The sequence below is a fragment of the Enhydra lutris genome, unplaced genomic scaffold (assembly GCF_002288905.1).
Source record: "Enhydra lutris kenyoni isolate GAN:26980312 unplaced genomic scaffold, ASM228890v2 scaffoldscaffold71, whole genome shotgun sequence".
NCBI classification, from domain to species: Eukaryota; Metazoa; Chordata; class Mammalia; order Carnivora; family Mustelidae; genus Enhydra; species Enhydra lutris.
The window spans coordinates 2,629,425-2,649,335 of NW_019154155.1; the positions used below are offsets into that span (position 1 = coordinate 2,629,425).

Below are 19,911 nucleotides of genomic sequence, written 5' to 3' on the forward strand. Positions count from 1 at the left end.
GCATAGTGAACCAGGGGATATTATTTGAGATTTTTCTTTTCAAACAGGGAATTTATGTTACTTTATAGCACATTTTTTTCTTACTCATTTCAAATTAATACCATTTGCTTTTTAGCATTCATAATAATTTATACAGAGTTGAAGTTGTCTGTAGAGTATTATATAAACATATTCTGTACTTAAATTTTTTTCTCCAAACTAAATTGTCTTCTTGAATTTTACCTGAATACACTTGCGGGTAAGTCAGTACTTAAGTCAGTTGTTGTTAGCTTTACTATGTTTCTTTTCTATAAACATAATTGAAAAATACACATGTTTATTATAACCTAAGAAGATTTGATTTTAAGAACTAGATTCTTTTTATTCTCTTTTATTTATTTTTTCCCTTTTTCCTTTCTTTATGGAGTTAAAATGCACATAATACAAAATTTACTATTTTAGCCATTTTTAAGTATACAGTTCAGAGGTATTTTCATTCACATTGGCATGCAGCCTTCCCCTCTGTCCATCCCCTCTTTTCATCTTGTAACTTTGAAACCCTGTACCTCTTAAACATTCACTCCACATTCTCGCCTGCCCCAAGCCCCAGGGCACCAGCATTCTCCTTTCTGTCACTATGATTTTGACTAGGTACCTTATGTAAGTAAAATCATACAATGTTTGTCTTTTTGTGACTGGCTTATTTCATGTAGCAAAATGTCCTTCAGGTTCATCCCATCTTACAGCACATTGCAGAATCTCTTTCCTTTTTAAGGCTGAATAATAAATAATCCTGTGTGTGTGTGTGTGTGTGTGTACACCACATTTTATGTATCTGTTCAGTGGTAGATGGGCACTTAGGTTGCTTCCATATTTTAGTTTTTATGAATAATTCTGGGAACATGGGTGTATAAATATCTCGTAGAGAACCTGCTTTCAGTTCTTTTGGGTGTATACCAGGAAGTGGAATTACTGGACCATAGGGTAATTCTATTTTTAATTTTTGAGGAACCTCCATACTGTTTTCCACAGTGGTGACACCATTTTACATTCTCCCCAAGAATGCCCAGGCATTCTAGTTTCTCCACATTCTTGCCAACATTATTGTTTTCTGTTTTTGTTTTGTTTTGTTTTGTTTCCTGATAGTGGCCACTGTAATGAGTCACTCATACCAGATGGTATCTCATTGCAAATATTGATGCAAATGTTGATGTTGAGCATCTTTTCATGTGCTTATTAGCCATTTGCATGTCTTCTTTGGAGAAATGTCAATTCAAGTCCTTTGTCTATTTTTGAATTGGGTTGTTTGAGTTTTAGTTCTCTTTACATTCTGGATATTAATCCTTTATTAGGCATATGATTTGCAAGTATTTTCTCACATTCTGTAGGTGGTTTCTTGCTGTAAAGATTTTTAAAATTTTTATGCAGCCCAGTTTGTCTATTTTTTGTTGTTGTTGTCGCCTTTACCTTTGGTGTTATATCCAAGAAACCATTGCCAAATCCAGCATCATGAAGTTTTTATCCTATATTTTCCTCTGAGAGTTTTGTTTGTTTTAGGTCTTTAGGTCCTTGATCCATTTTGCGTTAATTTTTGTATATGGTGTTAGGTAAGAGTCCAACTTCATTCTTTTGCATGTGGATATCCCATTTTCCCAGCATCATTTGTTGAAAAGACTGCTTACTGAATGGTCTTGGCACCCTTGTCGAAAATCATGTGACTATATATGCAAGATTTTATTTCTGCGCTATTGTATTCTGTTGGTCTATGTGTCTGCCTTTATAGCAGTACTACACTGTGTTGATTCTGGTATCTTTGTAATAGGTTTTAAAATCAGGAAGTGTGAGTTCTCCAGTTTTTTTCTTTTTTAAGATTGTTTTGGCTGTTTGGGATCTCTTGAGATTTCATGTGAATTTCAGGATGAGGTTTCCATTTCTGTAAAAAAAGGTCATTGGGATTTTGATCGGGATTGCACTCAATTTGTAGATTGCTTTGGGTAACATTGACATTTTCACAATATTAGGTCTTACAATTCATGTGCGTGGGGTATATTTCCATTTATTCATGTCTTCCTTAACTTTTTTCAGCAATGTTTTATAGTTTCTATTGTACAAATCTTTCACTTCCTTGATTGAGTCCTAAGCATTTTATTTTTTGATGTTATGGTAAATGGAGTTGTTTTATAATTTCCTCTTAACATTGTTCATTGTGTATAGAAATGCAGCTGTTTCTTGTGTGTTGATTTTGTTATCTTGCTGTTTTGTTGAATTTATTAGTTCTAATATATATAATTTAATTATATAATTATATAATTATTTAATTATATAATAATATAATTTTATATAAAGGAGTGCATCATCTGTAGACAGATAATTTTACTTCTTCCTTTCCAATTTAGATGTCTTCTGTCTTTCTTTTTTTTTTTTTTTTCTTGCCTAATTACTCTGGAATTTCCAGTACTGTGTCGAAGTGGTAAAAGCAGGTAGCCTTGCCTTGTTTCTGATTTTAGAGAAAAGTTTTCAGTTTTTTGCCATTGAGTATGATGTTTGCTGTGGATTTTTTATATTTGGCTTTTATTATGTGGAGGTAGTTTCCTTTATTCCTATTAATTTTAGTGTTTTTATCATGAGAAGGTATTGAATTTTGTCAGATGCTTTTTCTGCATCAGTTGGGATCATCATGTGGGATTTTTTTCCTTCATTTTGTTGATGTGGCATATTGCATTGTTTGATGTTCAGATGTTGAACTATACATGCATTCCAGAAATAAATTCTACTTGGTTGTGGTATATGATCCCTTTAGTGTACTGTTGAGTTTGGTTTGCTCATATTTTTCTGAGGATTTTTACATCAATATTCATCAAGGATATTGGCCTTTTCTTTGGTGATTTTCTTTTCTTGTCATGTCTTTGGCTTTGGTATCAGGACTATGCTCACCTCATAGAATGTGTTAGGTAGTATTCCCTCTTTACTTTTTGGGAAAAGTTTAAGAGGATTGGTATTATTCTTTAAATATTTGGTGAAACTCATCAGTGAAGCCATCAGGTCCAGGGCTCTAATTTGTTGGAAAATTTTTCATTCCTGATTCAATCTCCTTACTATTTATAGGTCTGTTCAGCTTGTCTGTTTCTTCATGATTTAATCTTGGTAGTTTTAGTGTTTCTAGAAATTTGTCCATTTCTTGTAGGTCTTCCAATTTTTTGATGTATAGTACCCTCATAATTTTCTTTTGTTTCTGTAGAATTGGTCATAATGCCCCCACTTTCATGTCTGATTTTGGCATTTTGAGTCTTACCTCTTTTTTTCTTAGTCCATCCAGCTAATGGTTGTCAATTTTTTGATATTTTTGAAGAACCAGCTTTTGGTTTCATTGATTTTTTTTTTATTTATTTTTCTGTTCTCTATTTCATCTATCTCTACTCTGATCTTTCTTTCCTTCCTTCTGCTAGCTTTGGGATTAGTTTGTTGTTCTTTTGTCTAGTTCCTTAATTTGTAAAATTAGGTTGTTGGTCTGAGCTATTTCTCTCTTTTTAAATGTAAGCATTTATAGCTATTAATTCTCCCCTTAGCATCACTTTTGCTGCATTTCATAAGTTTTGGTATGTTGTGTTTTTATTGTCATTCACCTCTAAGTATTTTCTAATTTCCTTTACTATTTCTTCTTTGATCCATTGGTTGTTTAGAAGTATGTTGTTTAATTTCCACAGTTGGTGAACTTTTCAGTTTTTTTCGTGTTACTGATTTCTAACATCATCCTGTTGTGGCCTGAGAAGATGCTCTTTATGATACCTATTTTTAAAAAATCTATCAAGACTTAATTTGTGGCCTAACATATGGTCTATCCTGAAAAATGTCATGTGTGCACTTAGGAAGAATGTGTGTGCTGGTATTGTTGGGTGGAATGTTCTGTGTATAACTGTTAGATCTAGTTGGTTTGTTGTGTTAAGTCCTCTATTTCCTTATTTATCTTATGTCTTGTTGTATCCATGATGATGAGTGGGTTATTGAAGTATCTAACTGTTATTGTAGAATGTCTGTTTATTTCTCCCTGCAATCCTCTCCATTTCTGTTTCATATATTTTGATGGGCTGTCATTGTGTAAATGTTTTTAATTGTTATGTTTTCTCACTCTGTTGAACTGTTAATTAACATTTGCGTCCTCCTTTGTTTCTTCTATAATCACTCCTATGCTCTTTTGGTTACTGTTTGTATGGAATATCTTTTTATGTTCTTTCCTTTTCAACCTGTCTGTCTTTGGATCTCAAGTGACTATGTTGTAGATAGCATAATTTACATTGTAAAGTACTGATAAGAAAGGATTTACTTCTGTCATTGTGCTATTTTTTTTTCTCTATGGCTTATAGTTTTTTGTTTTTTTTTTTTGGCTTATAGATTTTTATTTCTTCATTTCCTGCATACCTGTCTTTTTGTGTGTGTGTTCAGTTGATTTTTTTGTAATGAAATGTTTACATTCCTTTGTAGTTTTCTTTTGAGTATATTATATAGATATTTTCTTTGTGGTTGCCATGGGGATTACATTTAATATCTTGAAATTATAACATTTTAATTTTAATTTATAGAAGCTTAATTTCAGTAACATAGTGAAAGTGCTCCTTTACAGCTCTGTACTCACCCCTTTCAGTTAATATCACAGAATTATACCTTACAGATTGTGTGTCCCAAAACATAAACCAGTAATTCTTTGAACTGTGTTGGTCTCCTTGATTATGTAGAAAACAAGATTTAGAATTACTAACCAAAGTTACAGTAATACTGGATTTTATATTAATAATTGTTTTTTCTTTAATTGGTTTCTTAAATGCTATAGAAAACAGAAAGTATAAAGTATTATTATAATAATAATAGCTTTTGTAATTGCTCATGTATTTACCTTAATTGACACCTTTATTTTTCCCTATGATTTCAGTTACTGTTTAGTGTCCTTACATTTTTACCTTGTAGGACTCCCTTGATCATTTTTTGCAGAGCAGGTCTAGTGGTCATGAACTCCCTCAACTGTTGTTTATCTGGGAATGTCTTGATTTCTCCTTCACTTTTTTAAAGGGCAGTTCTGTCAGATATAGGATTCTTGATTTTTTTTTTTTTTTTTTTTTCCTGGTAGCACTTTGAATGTCAGTCCACTGTTTTCTGGGCTCCAAAGTTTCTGGTGAGAAATATGCAGAATATCTTATTGAGTATACCTTGTATGTGATGATTTGCTTCTGTTGCTGCTTTTAAGATGCATCTTTTATCTTTGGCTTTTGAAAGTTTTATTATATCTTGGTTTGGGTGGCTTTGAATTCATTTTTCTTAGAGTTTGTTGAGCTTCTTGAATGTTTATATTCATGCCTTTCTTAAAATTTGGAAAGTTTTCAGCCATTTTTTTTTTTTTTTTAAGATTTTATTTATTTGACAGACAGAGATCACAAGTAGGCAGAGAGGCAGGCAGAAAGAGAGAGAGAGAGGAGGAAGCAGGCTCCCCGCTGAGCAGAGAGCCTGATGTGGGGCTCGATCCCAGGACTCTGGGATCATGACCCAAGCTGAAGGCAGGGGCTTTAACTTACTGAGCCACCCAGGTGCCCCTATTTTTTTTTTTTTTTTAAGATTTTATTTATTTATGTGACAGATCACAAGTAGGCAGAGAGGCAGGCAGAGGGAGAGGGGAAAGCAGGCTCCCCACTGAGCAGAGAGCCCAAAGCGGGGCTCAATCCCAGGACCCTGGGATCATGACCTGAGCTGAAGGCAGAGGCTTAACCCACTGAGCCACCCAGGTGCCCCCAGCCATTATTTCTTAAAATATTCTCTCTGCCTCTTTTTCTCTATCCTCTCCTCCTGGAACACCCATGATATCTATGTTGGTCCTTTTTATGGTTTTCCACTGGTCTCTAGGCTCTCTTCACTTTTCTTCAATCTTTTTTCTTTCTGTTCATCAGCTTTTCGTTTTCCTGTTTTAGTGTTATTTTCTAGTCCAGCTTCTTTCTTCTGCCTGCTCACATCTGCCATTGAATCCCTTCTGTGAATTTTTCATTTCAGGTATTGTCCTCCCTTTCATCTTCAGAATTTCTTTTTAGGTTTTTCTGTCCCTTTATTGATATTTTTATTTTGCTCACACATTGTCTTCTTGAACTTTTACACCTCTTTCTTTAGTTTCTGGCCATCCTTAAGGTAGTTGTTTTAAAGTCTTTGTCTAATATATCTGCCATTCAGTCTTTTTCAGGGACAGAGCTGTTGAATTATTTCTTTCCTTTGAGTGGGCCATACTTTCCTGTTTCTTTGAATGCCTTGTGATGTTTTTATTGAACACTCCCCCAGCATTTTCTGGGTGTCATGTTATTGCTTTAGTTTATTGTTTTTGTGGTTTTGTGGTTTTGATTGTTGTAAGCTGTCTCTGTACTTGGGATCAGCCCGAGGTATGATGTCTTCTCAGGTCTTTTTGAGCCTTTCCTTGGACATGTGCACTTTCTAATTTTCCTCATAGATGCAGCTGTTTTTGAATATTTTGATGTCTGGTTTTAAAAAGGGGAAAAGTGAAAAATGAAGAAGAGAAAAAAAATATGAGTCCTTTACATCTGGAAGTCACTTGAGCTGGAGCGGGGAGGCTCGCAACAATGGAGGGAGTTAAAACAATGGTTGCCTGCCTCTCACACCTCTAAAAGCAGAAGTAGCAATCAGCTATCAGAGCACAGATACCCCAAATTAAGGGGACAGAGCCCTTTTGTGCCCACCCTAATCCCATAAGCTGTGTGTAATCTGCTTCAGGAATAGGTAGGTGCACAGCTGCCTGCCATGAGGCTGCGGATGGGCTAGGTAGACGCTGCTGTCCTAGGAGCTAAAACTAACCACAATTTACACTTCATGCTTTCCCCTGGAAGCTGAATGCCTTCAACAGACTCCGGAGTTCCAAAATAGTTACATCAGACAGATTCTACCAGTGCAGTTGTCTAGGTGGGGAGCCAGATTACTGATGCTTCCTTCTTGGCATCTTCCCAGAATCCTCTATTTTTTGTTTTGTTTTTATATTTATTTTTATTATCTAGCAATAAAAAGTGAGTTATGTTTTTAAATCAAATTTTCTAGCTTTGAGAGCTATGTGTTAATTTTTCTTCCTATTTATTCATGTTCTACCTATGGTTTGACTCTGACATTTTTATTTTTTTCTTTAAGGTCAGTCCAGCTTGATTCAGTAGCAAAACAGATAAGTGAGTTACCTATTTTTCGCAAAACAAAGTTCTGGTTTTATGTTTTTGTTTTTGTTTTTTTGTTTTTTTTTTGGTTCACCCAAACAAGTATATTTTGAGTGCTGATGAGATGAATACTGACCCTCAAAAAGGTACCTTCCAGTTACCCATAATCTTTATGATGCTTAATCTATTGTGCAAATTTGTGCTGTATAACCTAAAAAAGGATCTTTTTTAAGGCCATTAAATTCAGATGGTGGCTACTATATTAGGACTATTTCCATTATCACTGAAGGAAACCCTGTTTAAACTAACTTATGCAGAAGAGAGAGCTGGTTGACTCATGGAACTGAGAAATACAGGGGTAAAGTTTGGAAGCATTTGCAACCTAGGGGTATAGAAGTACTTAGATTGGCCAGGCCGAGGTCCTGTGCATGTGGCTGTACCTGTAAGGTCTATAAGTAGTCACTGCTGTTGTAACACTTGGAAGAAGGGTTCTGTAATCAGGAGAACAAAGTGCAAATAGGTGTCATTGAGCTCCTCCTCCTCCTCTTTTCTCCCTCATTTTTTATTGAGAACTTGCCCCGTGCACTCTTCTGAGAATTCTGTATGTATCATTTCACCTGAAATCTTGCAACACCACATGAAGTAGGTATGGTTATATCCATATTTTCACAGATGGCCAAACTAAGACATGGTAAAGGAAATACTTTGCTTAGGATCATGCAGCAAGTGGTATGTTTCAAACTCAGGCCTATTAATTCCAAACTGGTGTTCTTAATCAGTACTCTTTCTTTTCCCTATTCCATGAATTTTAAAAATATGCTTTACCACACATGGTAATATTGGCCTACATTCTAGAAAAAGGCACGTACATTCTATCCAAAGTCCCATCCAGGTGGGGCTCATATAGGCAAACTGGGCAGAGCAGGAAGCTGCTTCCCAGGGAGTGTACGGTGGTGCTGCTGCCTTCTTCCCTTTGCTTTGAAGTCTTGTGTTCTTCTGGTTTGCCTGTGCTGCTTAGAAGCCCAGTTCCTCCAGTTGGTCTGTTTACCCAGACCCAGCCAGTTCTCTGGACTCCTAGGGTCACTTCCTTTCCTTAGATGATCTTAGTTCTACATTGTGGTTCCCCACGGTACTGCCTGGGATGGCTGTGGGGTGACTCCACGGGGCAGGTCTAGTAGTAGCCTTGACATTCCTGATTAATTCCCTTTTTTCACCCCCTAAGAATGCATATGTTTATTGTTCACTTTTGAATATCCACTGTCCTAAAATTCAAAAACAAAGAGACTTCTGACCAAGTTGGAATAACAGGAACCAAATTTACCTCCTGCATGTACAATTAAAATCAGTCTCATCAAACCTATGAGACAGTGGTGTGCAGATGTAGTGAAGCTGTCACTGTAAGCCCCTGATCCCTGCAAAGGGGAAAAAACCCAAGTGACCTTACAATGGCCCCAGCTCTGTTCTTGGAGGAACTTCCAAATTATAGCCAAGCAGTGGGGCCTGCAAGTGGAGCACCGTAGTCTCCCTGGGCAGAGCCATTAGAACTGGGCGGCCATGGAGGCCAAGGACCTGCAGTCCAGAGAGGGGAGCGCTGCATGGACCACAAGGAAAGAACCCTCTGAAAAGAGCCAGGGACCCATCACTGCGGCTTGCACAGGGCCATGTGTTATTCATGTTCCCACCAGCCAAAGTAGAAAAAACTTGATAATTTGTGGAATAGCAGGTAGAATCCTCAGAAAGATAGTGCCTCATGAGTGGAACAAAATTAGGCCTAGACTTATCGTGGCTCTGGTCCCTTTTAAAAAGAGGGCCTCTCTCAAGTATGGTTTCTTAACAGTGGCGCTGGTTTTGATTTTTGTTTTTAGGTTATAGGTTTATAGAACAATTGTGTGCAAAGTACAGAGAGTTCCTATAAATCCCCTTTATCCTCTCACAGTTTTCCCTGTTATTGACATCTTTTATTAGTGTGGTACATTTGTTACAATTGATAAGATCATATTATTAACTCAAGTCTTTAGTTTACATTAGGGCTTCCTCTGTGTTGCACTGCCTATGAGTTCTGACAAATGTATAATGGGAGGGATCCACTATGACAGTGTTGTACAGCATCATTTCACTGCTGTGACAGTCCCCGTGCTCTATGTCCTCATCCCTGCTGCCTCCTCCCGCTCCCCCATCCCTGGCAACCGCTGATCCTTTTACTGTCTCCATAATTTTCCCTTTCCCATGATGTCTTGTAGTAGGAGTCGTAGTGTGTAGCCTTTTCAGATTGGCTTCTTTCACTTAGCAAAATGCATTTAGGGTTTCTCTATGTCTTCTCATGTTTTGGTAGCTCATTTCTTTTTAGTGCTGTTAATTCTGTTGTGTAGAATTTAAAAAATTTATTTTTTTTTAATTCATTCACTTGTTCATTGTTTATTTATCCATTCCCCAACTGAGGGACCTCTTGGTTGCATCCAGGTTTTGACAATTATGAATAAAGCTGTTGGGAATATTTATGTGCAGGTTTTTGTATGGACATGTTTTCAGCACATTTGAGTATATACCAAGGAGTGTGATTGCTGGATCGTATGATAGAAATATGTTTAGTTTTGGAAGAAACTGCCAAGGTATCTTTTAAAGTGGCTTGTATCATTTTGCATTCCCACCAGCAATGAATGTCAGTTTCTGTCACTCTACATCCTTGCCAGCATTTGGTGTTGTCAGTGTTTTGGATTTTGGCAATTCTGATAGGTGTGTTGTGGCGTCTCATTGTTGTTTTAATTTGCATTTCCCTGATGACATGTAATGTGTAGCACATCTTTCATATTCTTATTTGCCATCTGTATGACTTCTTCGGTGTGGGGTTTAGCAGACCTTTCGTTTACTTTTTTATCAGGTTGTTTCTTGTCTTGCTGTGGAGTTTCAAGAGTGTTTTGTATGTTTCAGATACCAGTTTTTATCAGATAATGTGTTTTACAAAGTTTTGCTTCTAGTCTGCAGCTTGTCTTTTCATCCTCTTAACAGTGTCTTTTGCAGAGCAGAAGTTTTTAATTTTAATGGAGTCCAATTTATCAATTCCTTCTTTCATGGATTGTGCTTTTGATGTTATCTCTAAAAAGACATTGTCAAACCCAAGGTCACTTAGGTTTTCTCCTATATTATCTTCCAGGTGTTTTATAGTTTTGTGTTTTACATTTAGGTCTGCGATGCATTTTGAGTCAATTTTTCTGAAAGGCATAAGGTCTGTGTCTAGATTTACTTTTTGCATGTAGGTGTCCTGTTGTTCTAGCACCATTTGTTGAAAAGATTATCCTTTCTCCTTTTTAGTATCTTTGTTCCTTTGTCAGAGATTAGGTGACTGTATTTGTTTGGGTCTACTTCTGTTCCATTTTTCTATTTGTATATTCTTTTGTTAATTCCACACTATTTGGATTACTAGAGCTTTTTTTTTTTTTTTTTTTCTTCCTCTTCAATATTATGTTTATTCTTCTGGGTCTTTGCCTCTCATATAAACTTTAGGATCAGTTTGTCGAAATCCACAAAATAATTTGCTGGGGTTTTGACTGAGATAGCAATCAATCTATAGATCATACTGGGAAAAGTTGACAGCTTAGCAATAGTTTTCCTATACATGGTCTTGGAATATCTCTTTACTTATTTAGATCTTTGCTTTCTTTCATCAGAGTTTTGTAGTGTTCCTCATATAGATCTTGTTAATTTTTACAGTTTTATTTTTTATGCAAGTATAATTAACATACAGTATTCTATTAGTTTCAGGTGTACAATATAATGATTCAACAGTTCTCAGTGCTCATTGTGATAAGTGCATTCTCAATCCTCTTTATCTGTTACACCCATCTTCCAGTTTTTTTCCTCTGTATTTAAAAGTCTTTTTTTTCAACAATAACCAAACTGTGCAAAGAGCCCAAATGTCTATCAACTGATGAATAAAGAATGTATATAGACACAATGGAATATTACTCCTCCATCAAAAGAATGAAATCTTGCCATTTTCAGTGATGTAGATAGAACTAAAGGGTATTGTGCTACATGAAATAAGTTAGACCAAGAAAGACTAATACCATGTGATCTCAGTCATATGTGGAGTTCAAGAAACAAAACAGATGAACATGTGGGAGGGGGGAAAAGAGAGGGAAACAAATCACTAGAGACTCTTACAGATAGAGAACAAACTGAAGGTTGATGGAGGGAGGTGAGTGGGGGATGGGCTAGATAGGGGTTGAGTGGGTATTAAGGAGGGCACTTGTTATGATGAATACTGAGTATTGTATGTAAGTGATGAATCATTGAGTTCTACTCCTGAAACCAGTATTTCACTGTGTGTTGACTAAAATTTAAATGAAAAACAATAAAAAAATAAGTCTTTTTTGGTCTGCCTCTTTTTTGTTTGTATGTTTTGTTTTTTAAATCTGACATATGAGTGAAATCATGTGGTATTTGTCTTCTTCTGACTTTTTACTTAGCATTGTATATATAACCTCTAGGCCCATGCATGTTGTTGCATATGGCAAGATTTTATTATTTTTTTTATGGCTGAGTAGTGTTCCATTACACACACACACACACACACACCTATATATATCTATATATATACATATACCTACATACATATATATATTTATCTGTAGATGGATGGATACTTGTATTGCTTCCATATCCTGGCTATGGTAAACAGTGATGCAAAAACATGGAGCATATATATTTTTGAATTAGTGTTTTCATTTTCATTTTCTTTGGGTAAATACCCTGTAGTGGCATTACTGGATCATAATGGTAATTCTATTTTTAATTTTTTGAAGAACCTCCATACTGTTTTCCACAGTGGCTGCACCAGTTTACATTTCCACCACCAGTACACAAGGGTTCCTTTTTCTCCACATCCTCATCAACGCTTGTTATTTCTTGTGTTTTTTATTTTCGTCATTCTCATTGGTGTAAGGTGATGTCTCATTGTCATTTTGATTTGCATTTCCCTGATAATGAGTGATGTTGAGTATCTTTTCATGTATCTCTTGGTCATCTATATGTCTTCCTTGGAAAATGTCTATTGAGGTCCTCTGCTCATTTTTTAATTGGATTATTTGGGGAGTTTTCTTGGTGTTGTATAAATTCTTTATATATTTTGGATATTAATCCCAATAATATATAATGCATTATATATATATTTTGGGATTACCTTGATCCCAAAACCAGGCAAAGACCCCATTAAGAAGGAGAATTATAAACCAATATCCCTGATGAATATGGAGGGTAAAATTCTCAACAACATCCTAGCTATTAATAGGATTCAACAGTACATTAAAAGGATCATCTATCATGACCAGGTGGGATGCTCTAATTAAAAAAAAAAATGTTTTTCTTCTCATTATTTTGAATTTAATTTGTTCTTCTTTTTCTAGTTTCCTAAGGTATAAGCTTAAATTACTGACTTTAGATCTGTCTTCTTTTCTAGTATATGTATTAATTGCTTTGACTGTTCTTATAAGCATTGCTTTCATTGGATCCCACAGATTTGTATAAGTTGTATTTTCATTTTCATTTTGTCCAAAATATTTTAAAATTTTCCTTGAGCCTTCTTTTACCCTGTGTTAGTGAGAAGTGTGTTGTTTAATCTCTAAATACTTTGGTCTTTTCCAACTATCCTTCTGTTATTGATTTCTAGATTAATCCAGTTGTGGTCTGAGAGCATTCATTGTATGATGTCTGTTCTTTTAAATTGTTAAGATGTATTTTATTTCCCACAATGTGGCCTCTCTTGGGTAATATTCCTTGTGATCTTCAGAATAATGTGTATGCCACTGTTGTTGGATAAACATTGCCTGGATGTCTATTATATTCATTTAATTGTTGGTGCTCTTCAGTTCAACATGTCCTCACTGATTTTCTGCCTCTTGGCTCTGCATTTCTGACAGGTGGATAGTGAAGTCTCCAGCTATAATACTGGATTCATCTGTTTCTCCTTGTAGTTCTATCAGTTTTTACCTCACGTATTTTGATGTCCAGTTAAAATGCATTAAGACAGTGAGGATTGTTATGTCTTGTTGGAGAATTGACCCTTTTATCACTGTGTAATGCCCATCTTCATCCCTGATTACTTTGTTTTCTCTGACGGCTGCTCTGATTGGAATTAATGTAGCTATTCCAACTTTCTGTTGCTTAGTGTTGGCATGGAATTCCTTCTCCATCCCTTTACTTTTAATCTACCTGTGTTTTTACAATTGAAGTCAGTTTCTTACAGATGACAAAGGATTGGGTCTTGTTTTTCTCAACTTCGCTATTTTAATTGTAATATCCAGACCTTCGATGTTTAAAGTGATTAGTTATATAATTGGGTTAATATATAGCATATCACCATGTATGAATAACACATATTTCTGTTTTTTGCCCTTACACTTTCTCCCTTTTCTTTAATTGTCTTCCACTCTTCTTTTTCTGCCTTATGGTTTTATTTGAGTGCTTTATATGACTCCAGTTTTTATCCTCCCTTTTTTCCAGTTTTTAAGCATTTGTCCTGACATTTACACTCTAAGTCCATCTCAGATAATACTGCACTGCTTCATGGTTTGTGCAAGTAGCCAGTACTTCTGTTTAGTTCCTCTTAACATTGCTCTCCTGGATTTCACTTATCTATAACTATAATCTCCTCATACATTGTCACTATTATTATTCTGATGAAGCTGTTATGCATTAGGTCATTTAAAAATAAGAAATAAAAAGATTTGCTTTTATATCTTCCATTTATTCCTTCTCCAGCACTTGTTTTCTTCACATAGATCCAAGGTTCTGACTTCCATCATTTTCCTTCTTGAAGAACTGTTTTTAGCATTTCTTGCAAGTCTACCAGTGAGAAATTCCCTCAATTTTTGTTTGTTCAAGAAAGTCCTTATTTCTCCACTATTGAAGGGTAATTTTGTTGGAAACAGAATTCTAGGTTTGTGGGTTTTTCATTTCAATTCTTTAAGTATTTTCTACCATACTCTTTTCTGTTGCATAGTTTCTGAAGAGAATGTAGATGTAATTCTTATTCTTGCTCCTGTACAGGTGAGATGCTTTTTTTCCCTCTCCATCTTCTTTGGAGATTTTTTTCCTTGTCTATGATTTTCTGCAGTTGAAATATGGTATTCCCAAGTGTGTTTTCCACCCTGCTTGGTGTTTGTCCTTCATTTGGAAAGTTCTCAGCCATTATTACTTCATATATTTCTTCTGTTCCTTTCTCTCTCTATTCTCATTCTGTAATTCCCATTACATATACATTTCATCTTTTGTAATTATCCCACAATTCTTTGGGTCTTTTCTTCTTTTTCATTCTTCTTTCTCTTTGCATCATACTCTTGAAAGTTTTTACTGACATTTCTTCAAGCTCACTGATGGTTTCCTTGGTCATGTCCAGTCTACTGATAAGCATTTCCTTTGATTCTTTTTTAGTTCCCCTCTCTCTGTTACATTACCCATGAATCTTGTGTTTTATTTTTGTTTGTCTGTCTGTTTGTTTGTTTAGAACCCTTGTCATGTTGATCATAGTTGCTTCTGAATTCTCAGTCTGGTTATTCTAACATTTCTAACATACATGAATCTGGTTCTGGTGATTGTTCTGTTTCTTCAGACTGTGGTTTTAGTCCTTTATTGTGACTTGAAATTGTTTGATTTAAGTTGGACATGAAGTACTCACTGGCTGGGAGTTAGTTAGGCTGTGTTTCCTTTTGCAGTAGCTGTGGTGTCGGAGGCTGAAGTTTTTATCCTTTCCCGACCCCTCCCCACCCCTTCCTACCTACCTACTTACCTACTTATGTCTCTGATGTTGTATTTGGGTTTCTCTGGGGACTTGTACGTACTTAAATAAGATCTGACATGTGCAGTTTTTCAGTTGTATTCACCTGTTATTTTATAGGATCCCCATTGCTGTGGTGGTGAAGGGGGGTGGGAAGGATTCATTCTAAAGTTCTGTCATTAGGTCTCAGTCTGTTATAGAGCTGGTGCCCCTCAGCTCTGACTTTTGTAAGGGCTTTTCAGTTCACCTTCCCTGCTTTGATGAGACGGGGGATTGGGTTGGGTATTTCTTTCTTCTAAGTAAGTTAGGCTCTGGTAAGACAGTTTCTTTTGAGGGCAACCTTGTTAAGAATAGCAGAATGCTCTGGTGTATTTCAAAATGGCTGTTTTTTCCTTCTCCCTGTTGGAAGCATTGAGAGAATCTTTCTCCATCTTTACTGTGAGAACCTGGTAGGGCTCCTGGAGGTAAAATTAAAATGTGGGGGACTCCCCCCCCTTAAACTGGGCCTCCCTGGAGTTTTTAACTCTCAGATTTGTCCACACTTAGCCTCTAATTTGTCAACTGTAGTTTAAATTTTCCTACCTCAGTGCTAGTCCACACTGGAGAGTTCTATAAGTTGTGATTCTCTGTATTTGCCTGCTTGTCTTTACATATTTGGGGGCGGCAGTTTGCTCTGTGACCTCAGCTCTCTGCTGGATACAAGAGGAGGCGTTGACTTTTTAGTTTCTTGAGGATTTTACTTGTTAGGATGGAATAATGCCTTCCAGGTTCCCTATATGCTGAAACAGACACCAGAAACCTCCATTTTTTCCTGTTTTTACAATATATTTTCTCCCCCTTTTCCATGATGTCCCTTTCTTTTGTGCCCTAACAGCTCTGACTTTTCTTCTCTGTCTTCCTTTTTATCTCTTCATCTGGAAGATCACTGCTGGCCCTCTTTTCACACTGTACCACCCTTTTCTAGTAACCCCTCTCCTTCTACAGTTCTAATTAACACCTGAGCAATGAAGACTCAGTCTTAACTGAGTGTCTGACATCTTATGGGCACTTCACAGTCAGTGTCTTCAGAACTGAATTTATTTTCCGTGACTCCTCTTTCTCCCACAACTGCACCCCACCCTCCTTTCTTCTCCCACAAACATACCTGTTGGGTTGGTGGCTCCGGGAATGCAGGAGGAACAATAGAAATGACCGCTGTGCCGCCATCTTCCAGCCCCTTTCCCCCTCTTCCTCAACCCTTGACTCTCCCGCCAAAAGGATGTATGGCCAGGTCACGCCTCCATAGGTAACCCGATACCTATGCAGGAAACAGAAGTATCAGGACCCTCCACCCCATACCCTCTGATCACCAAATACCCGACCATATATGGATGTGATCCCATGCCCTGCCTTGGCCCGATAAAGACCCCTGCTGACTCCTTCCCAGCGCGACTTCCCCGACTCCGCTTTCCAGAGTCACGGAACCTCGCCTGAGGGTGCCCACCTCCTTCCGGCGTGACTTTCCTGGCCCCCCTTCTCCTGAGCCCTGAAACTTCACTGGAGAGTGCCTTTAATAAATCTTGCCTTGTGCCTACCTCATCTGGTGTCGTGTTTATCTCGCCTATAAAACCTTACAATACCCATCCTCCCCTCTTTTTACCTGCTTAGTGCTCTGATTAAATGACTCTGCCACCCCAACCATTTGGCTCAAGCCAGAAACCTGTGTATTGTTCTAGACCATTCTTACTCACTCACACAGTCCTGCAACATTTCATCTCAAAGAGAAACAACTTCATACCTGCCTCCTCATCCTTGATCCCACTGCCTTTGCTTATGTTCAGACCCTAGTTTACTGTTTGTTCTCCCTGCCTCTCCTGCATTCCTCCCTCCACACTGTCAGCCTTGCAGTGTTCCAGAAAGCATCAGATTGCTTCTCTGTTGCCTACAAAAGCAGTCTTCCATGTCTCCCGCTCTGTGAACAATTCATTGAGATTGTGCATTAGAAATTTTGCTCAGATTTATTTTTATTTCAACTTGTAAAAATGTATCCTTTTTTTGCTTTTAAAATGTAGTAGAATATAATTTATAAATATATATATATATATATATATATATATATAAAGTTGAATAGTTAAAAATTCTTTTAATGATTTGGCTGCATAATGAAGAAGTTGATAGACCACAGACCTACAATGTGAAATCCCAATCCCTCAGGTTTATGTGTGAGGCCCTCTGTTCTCTGGACCCTGCCCACATGTGTCTAGACTCCCCTCCCTCTCTTTTCCCGTTGATCCCCTCCATCATGAACTGGCTCATATTTAGCCACTGGTTTAGGAGTTTCCAGGCTGTTTCATGACTTCACACTGTTGCTTCTCCCTGGAATACCCTTATTACTACTTCTCCCTGCCCTTAATCCTTATCCCCACCCCACCCAGCAGACTCCTGTTTCTGAATTCCTTTCTGACCCCTTCCTGTTTCTACCCTCTCTTCCACAAGGGAAGTCATCATACCCATACCTCTTGCTGTCCTGCTCTCTGTGTCCTTCCCTCAGTCCTCTGACTGTGTCTCTAGTGCCAGCTCTGCTGCTGCTCCAGGAGGAGACCAGAATTGTCTGTCCACCTCTCTGCCTCCTTCACCGTGAACTCCTTAGAGAGACACGCCCCTCGTTCCTTACCTCCAGCAAGCAGTAGGCTTTTTCAGAGCCTGCACAAGTATATGGATCCCTGAGTGAAGACACTGAACTGCTGACATGTATCTTTCACTAGTGAGATTCTGTTTTTATGAAAAGTTGATCAGGAATTAAGTTGTAAACTTGTGGATTTCGGTAGTCAAAATTTCTTTTGTGGTGTAATTTATACATGCTCACTAAATCCAGTCATCCATTTAGTAATAAGCATATGTTTGTCTATGTTTTGCATCAAAGTTTATATGTATTTTGTTTTTATTTTAATTAATTAATTTTTCTTGAAGTATAGTTGGCACACAATATTATGGTAGTTTGTGGCATCCATCATAGTGATATGACAAGTTTATGTGTAATGCTATGCTCATCGCAAGTGTGGCTACCTTCTGGCACCCTAAGTATATATTTTGTTAATTCCAGAGAGTAGAAATAGAATAAGCACCTACAATTACTCTAGAGCCATTCTTTCTACTGTGGTCATAAAGTTTGGCCTGACCTAGTGACTCAGAAGTGACCGTTCACATCACATATTCTGGATGTGGTTTTGGCTTATGTTGGAAGAGGGCATAAAAAGCCATTTTTGAATGAAGAATAATTAACCGTGCCAGTACGTTATGCTTTATTTAAGGTATTTAACTGTAAAACAGATGAGTGAAGATCTGATTGTCAGTGTTTCAGAGACTTTTTCCATTAACAAATATTTTACTAGAGGTAAGATTTAAATTCACTTAGTATGCTTCAGGACTTGAGTTTGTTTACTATTTATGTGATATAAGACTTTTTTTAAGAAAACAACATACTTCATATTTCATTATTGCTCAAATATCTCATTATTGGTCAGATTCTGTCTGTAGGTATGCATAAAGGAATGTGTGTGATGTGGGTAATTGAGATAGACGGGTTGTTTAAGTTAGCGCAAGTAAATAACTTGCGAAGGATGAAGTTTAGGGAATGGTGTGTCTACCTTAATTACTCATTACTGATACTACTCTTATACTAAGAATTACTACTTACCACTCTTACTGCTCAGAATAATTAGATTGCCTTTCTTCTGAAAATCCCTCAAAAGATAAGAGATGTACCTTTTTGTTTTCAATCCTTTGTTTTACCTACCATGATCCTAAATTTTAAATGAATAAATTGAAATAAACAAAAATGCTATTGAACCTCTCTTCTTTCTTTTAGGTATAATATTGAGCCCAGTTTATATTGCCCATTTTTCTCCCTTGGAGCATGCATGGAAGGCCTAAATATTTTGTTTACCAAACTGTTAGGAATTACGTTGTATGCAGAGCAGCCTGTGAAAGGAGAGGTGTGGTGTGAAGATGTTCGCAAACTGGTAAGCATTCAGTGAGTGTAGAGTTGCACTCCTTTATCTCTAGGATTTGGTAATCAAGTTAATAGCAGTTTTATCCTCAAGGCAGCATTGCCATGATGGGAGTGTGGCTCACCTTACTTCTGTTTCCTGGAGAGTCCAAGTCATTGCTTCTGACTTAAAAAAACCTCATTTTTCTCTAAAATCAACTGATAGAAACATATACTAGCAGAGTGAATTCTCTGAAAAAAAAATTTTTTTTAGGGACTTGACAGAAAGTTGAATCTTTATATGTTGACAAATTCTGGTTAAAGAGAAATCTGTCATTACTTTTCATATTCCTGCAGTGCTCAGTGTCCCTTTTGGTTAATTGCAGAATTTATTACATCTGTCACTTTTCATTTCTTTTTTTTTTTTTTAACCACCTTCCCATTTGTAGGAGCTTATATTTTATAATATATTGATTTATATCCCGTGTTGTGACCTCAAGCCTGGCGTCCACCCCTTCTCCTGTTAGGACCCACTTTATTTGAGATATCAATATGTTCATTTTTTCTTGATAAGATTATGAGGATTTATGGACTTACCATCACAAAGGCTCTGTGTTGCTGTTACTCTGTTTTACCTTCTGCCTATATGCATACCACACTATTTCAAGGGAAGGAAGATCTCTGATGGTCTCCTGGGTGTGTTCTGTGAGAGTGGAATAGGCATGGTGATAGAATTGAAGGGTAGAGTGGGAGCACGCTTTATCTTATCACCGCACTGATTACCTGATAATCTGTGCGTTGTGTACTTCACAAAGTGGTGGAGACTGATAGAGTGCAGAGATAAACTGGTAAGAGTGAAAGGACAGAAGGCAAGTAATGAAAAGCTTTCCCCATTAGAGTATGAGCCCACCAGGCTTCCCCCACTAGAGTTCGAGCCCACCAGGCTTCCGCCGCTGTGGGGTGTGGGCCCCATGTGTGTGGGGCAGCACTCTTTGCCAGTTTGGTTCACTGCT

At 37.0% G+C, this 19,911-nt stretch overlaps 1 protein-coding gene across 1 annotated transcript in view; it reads left to right on the forward strand.

The window, feature by feature from the left end:
- LOC111159900 (mitochondrial intermediate peptidase) overlaps positions 1-19,911 on the forward strand; it is a 175,389-nt gene that overhangs the window by 43,898 nt on the left and 111,580 nt on the right. Inside the window, exon 11 of the mRNA XM_022522575.1 lies at positions 18,779-18,932. Coding sequence (XP_022378283.1) covers positions 18,779-18,932 — 154 coding nt within the window. The remainder of the gene's footprint in view (positions 1-18,778; positions 18,933-19,911) is intronic.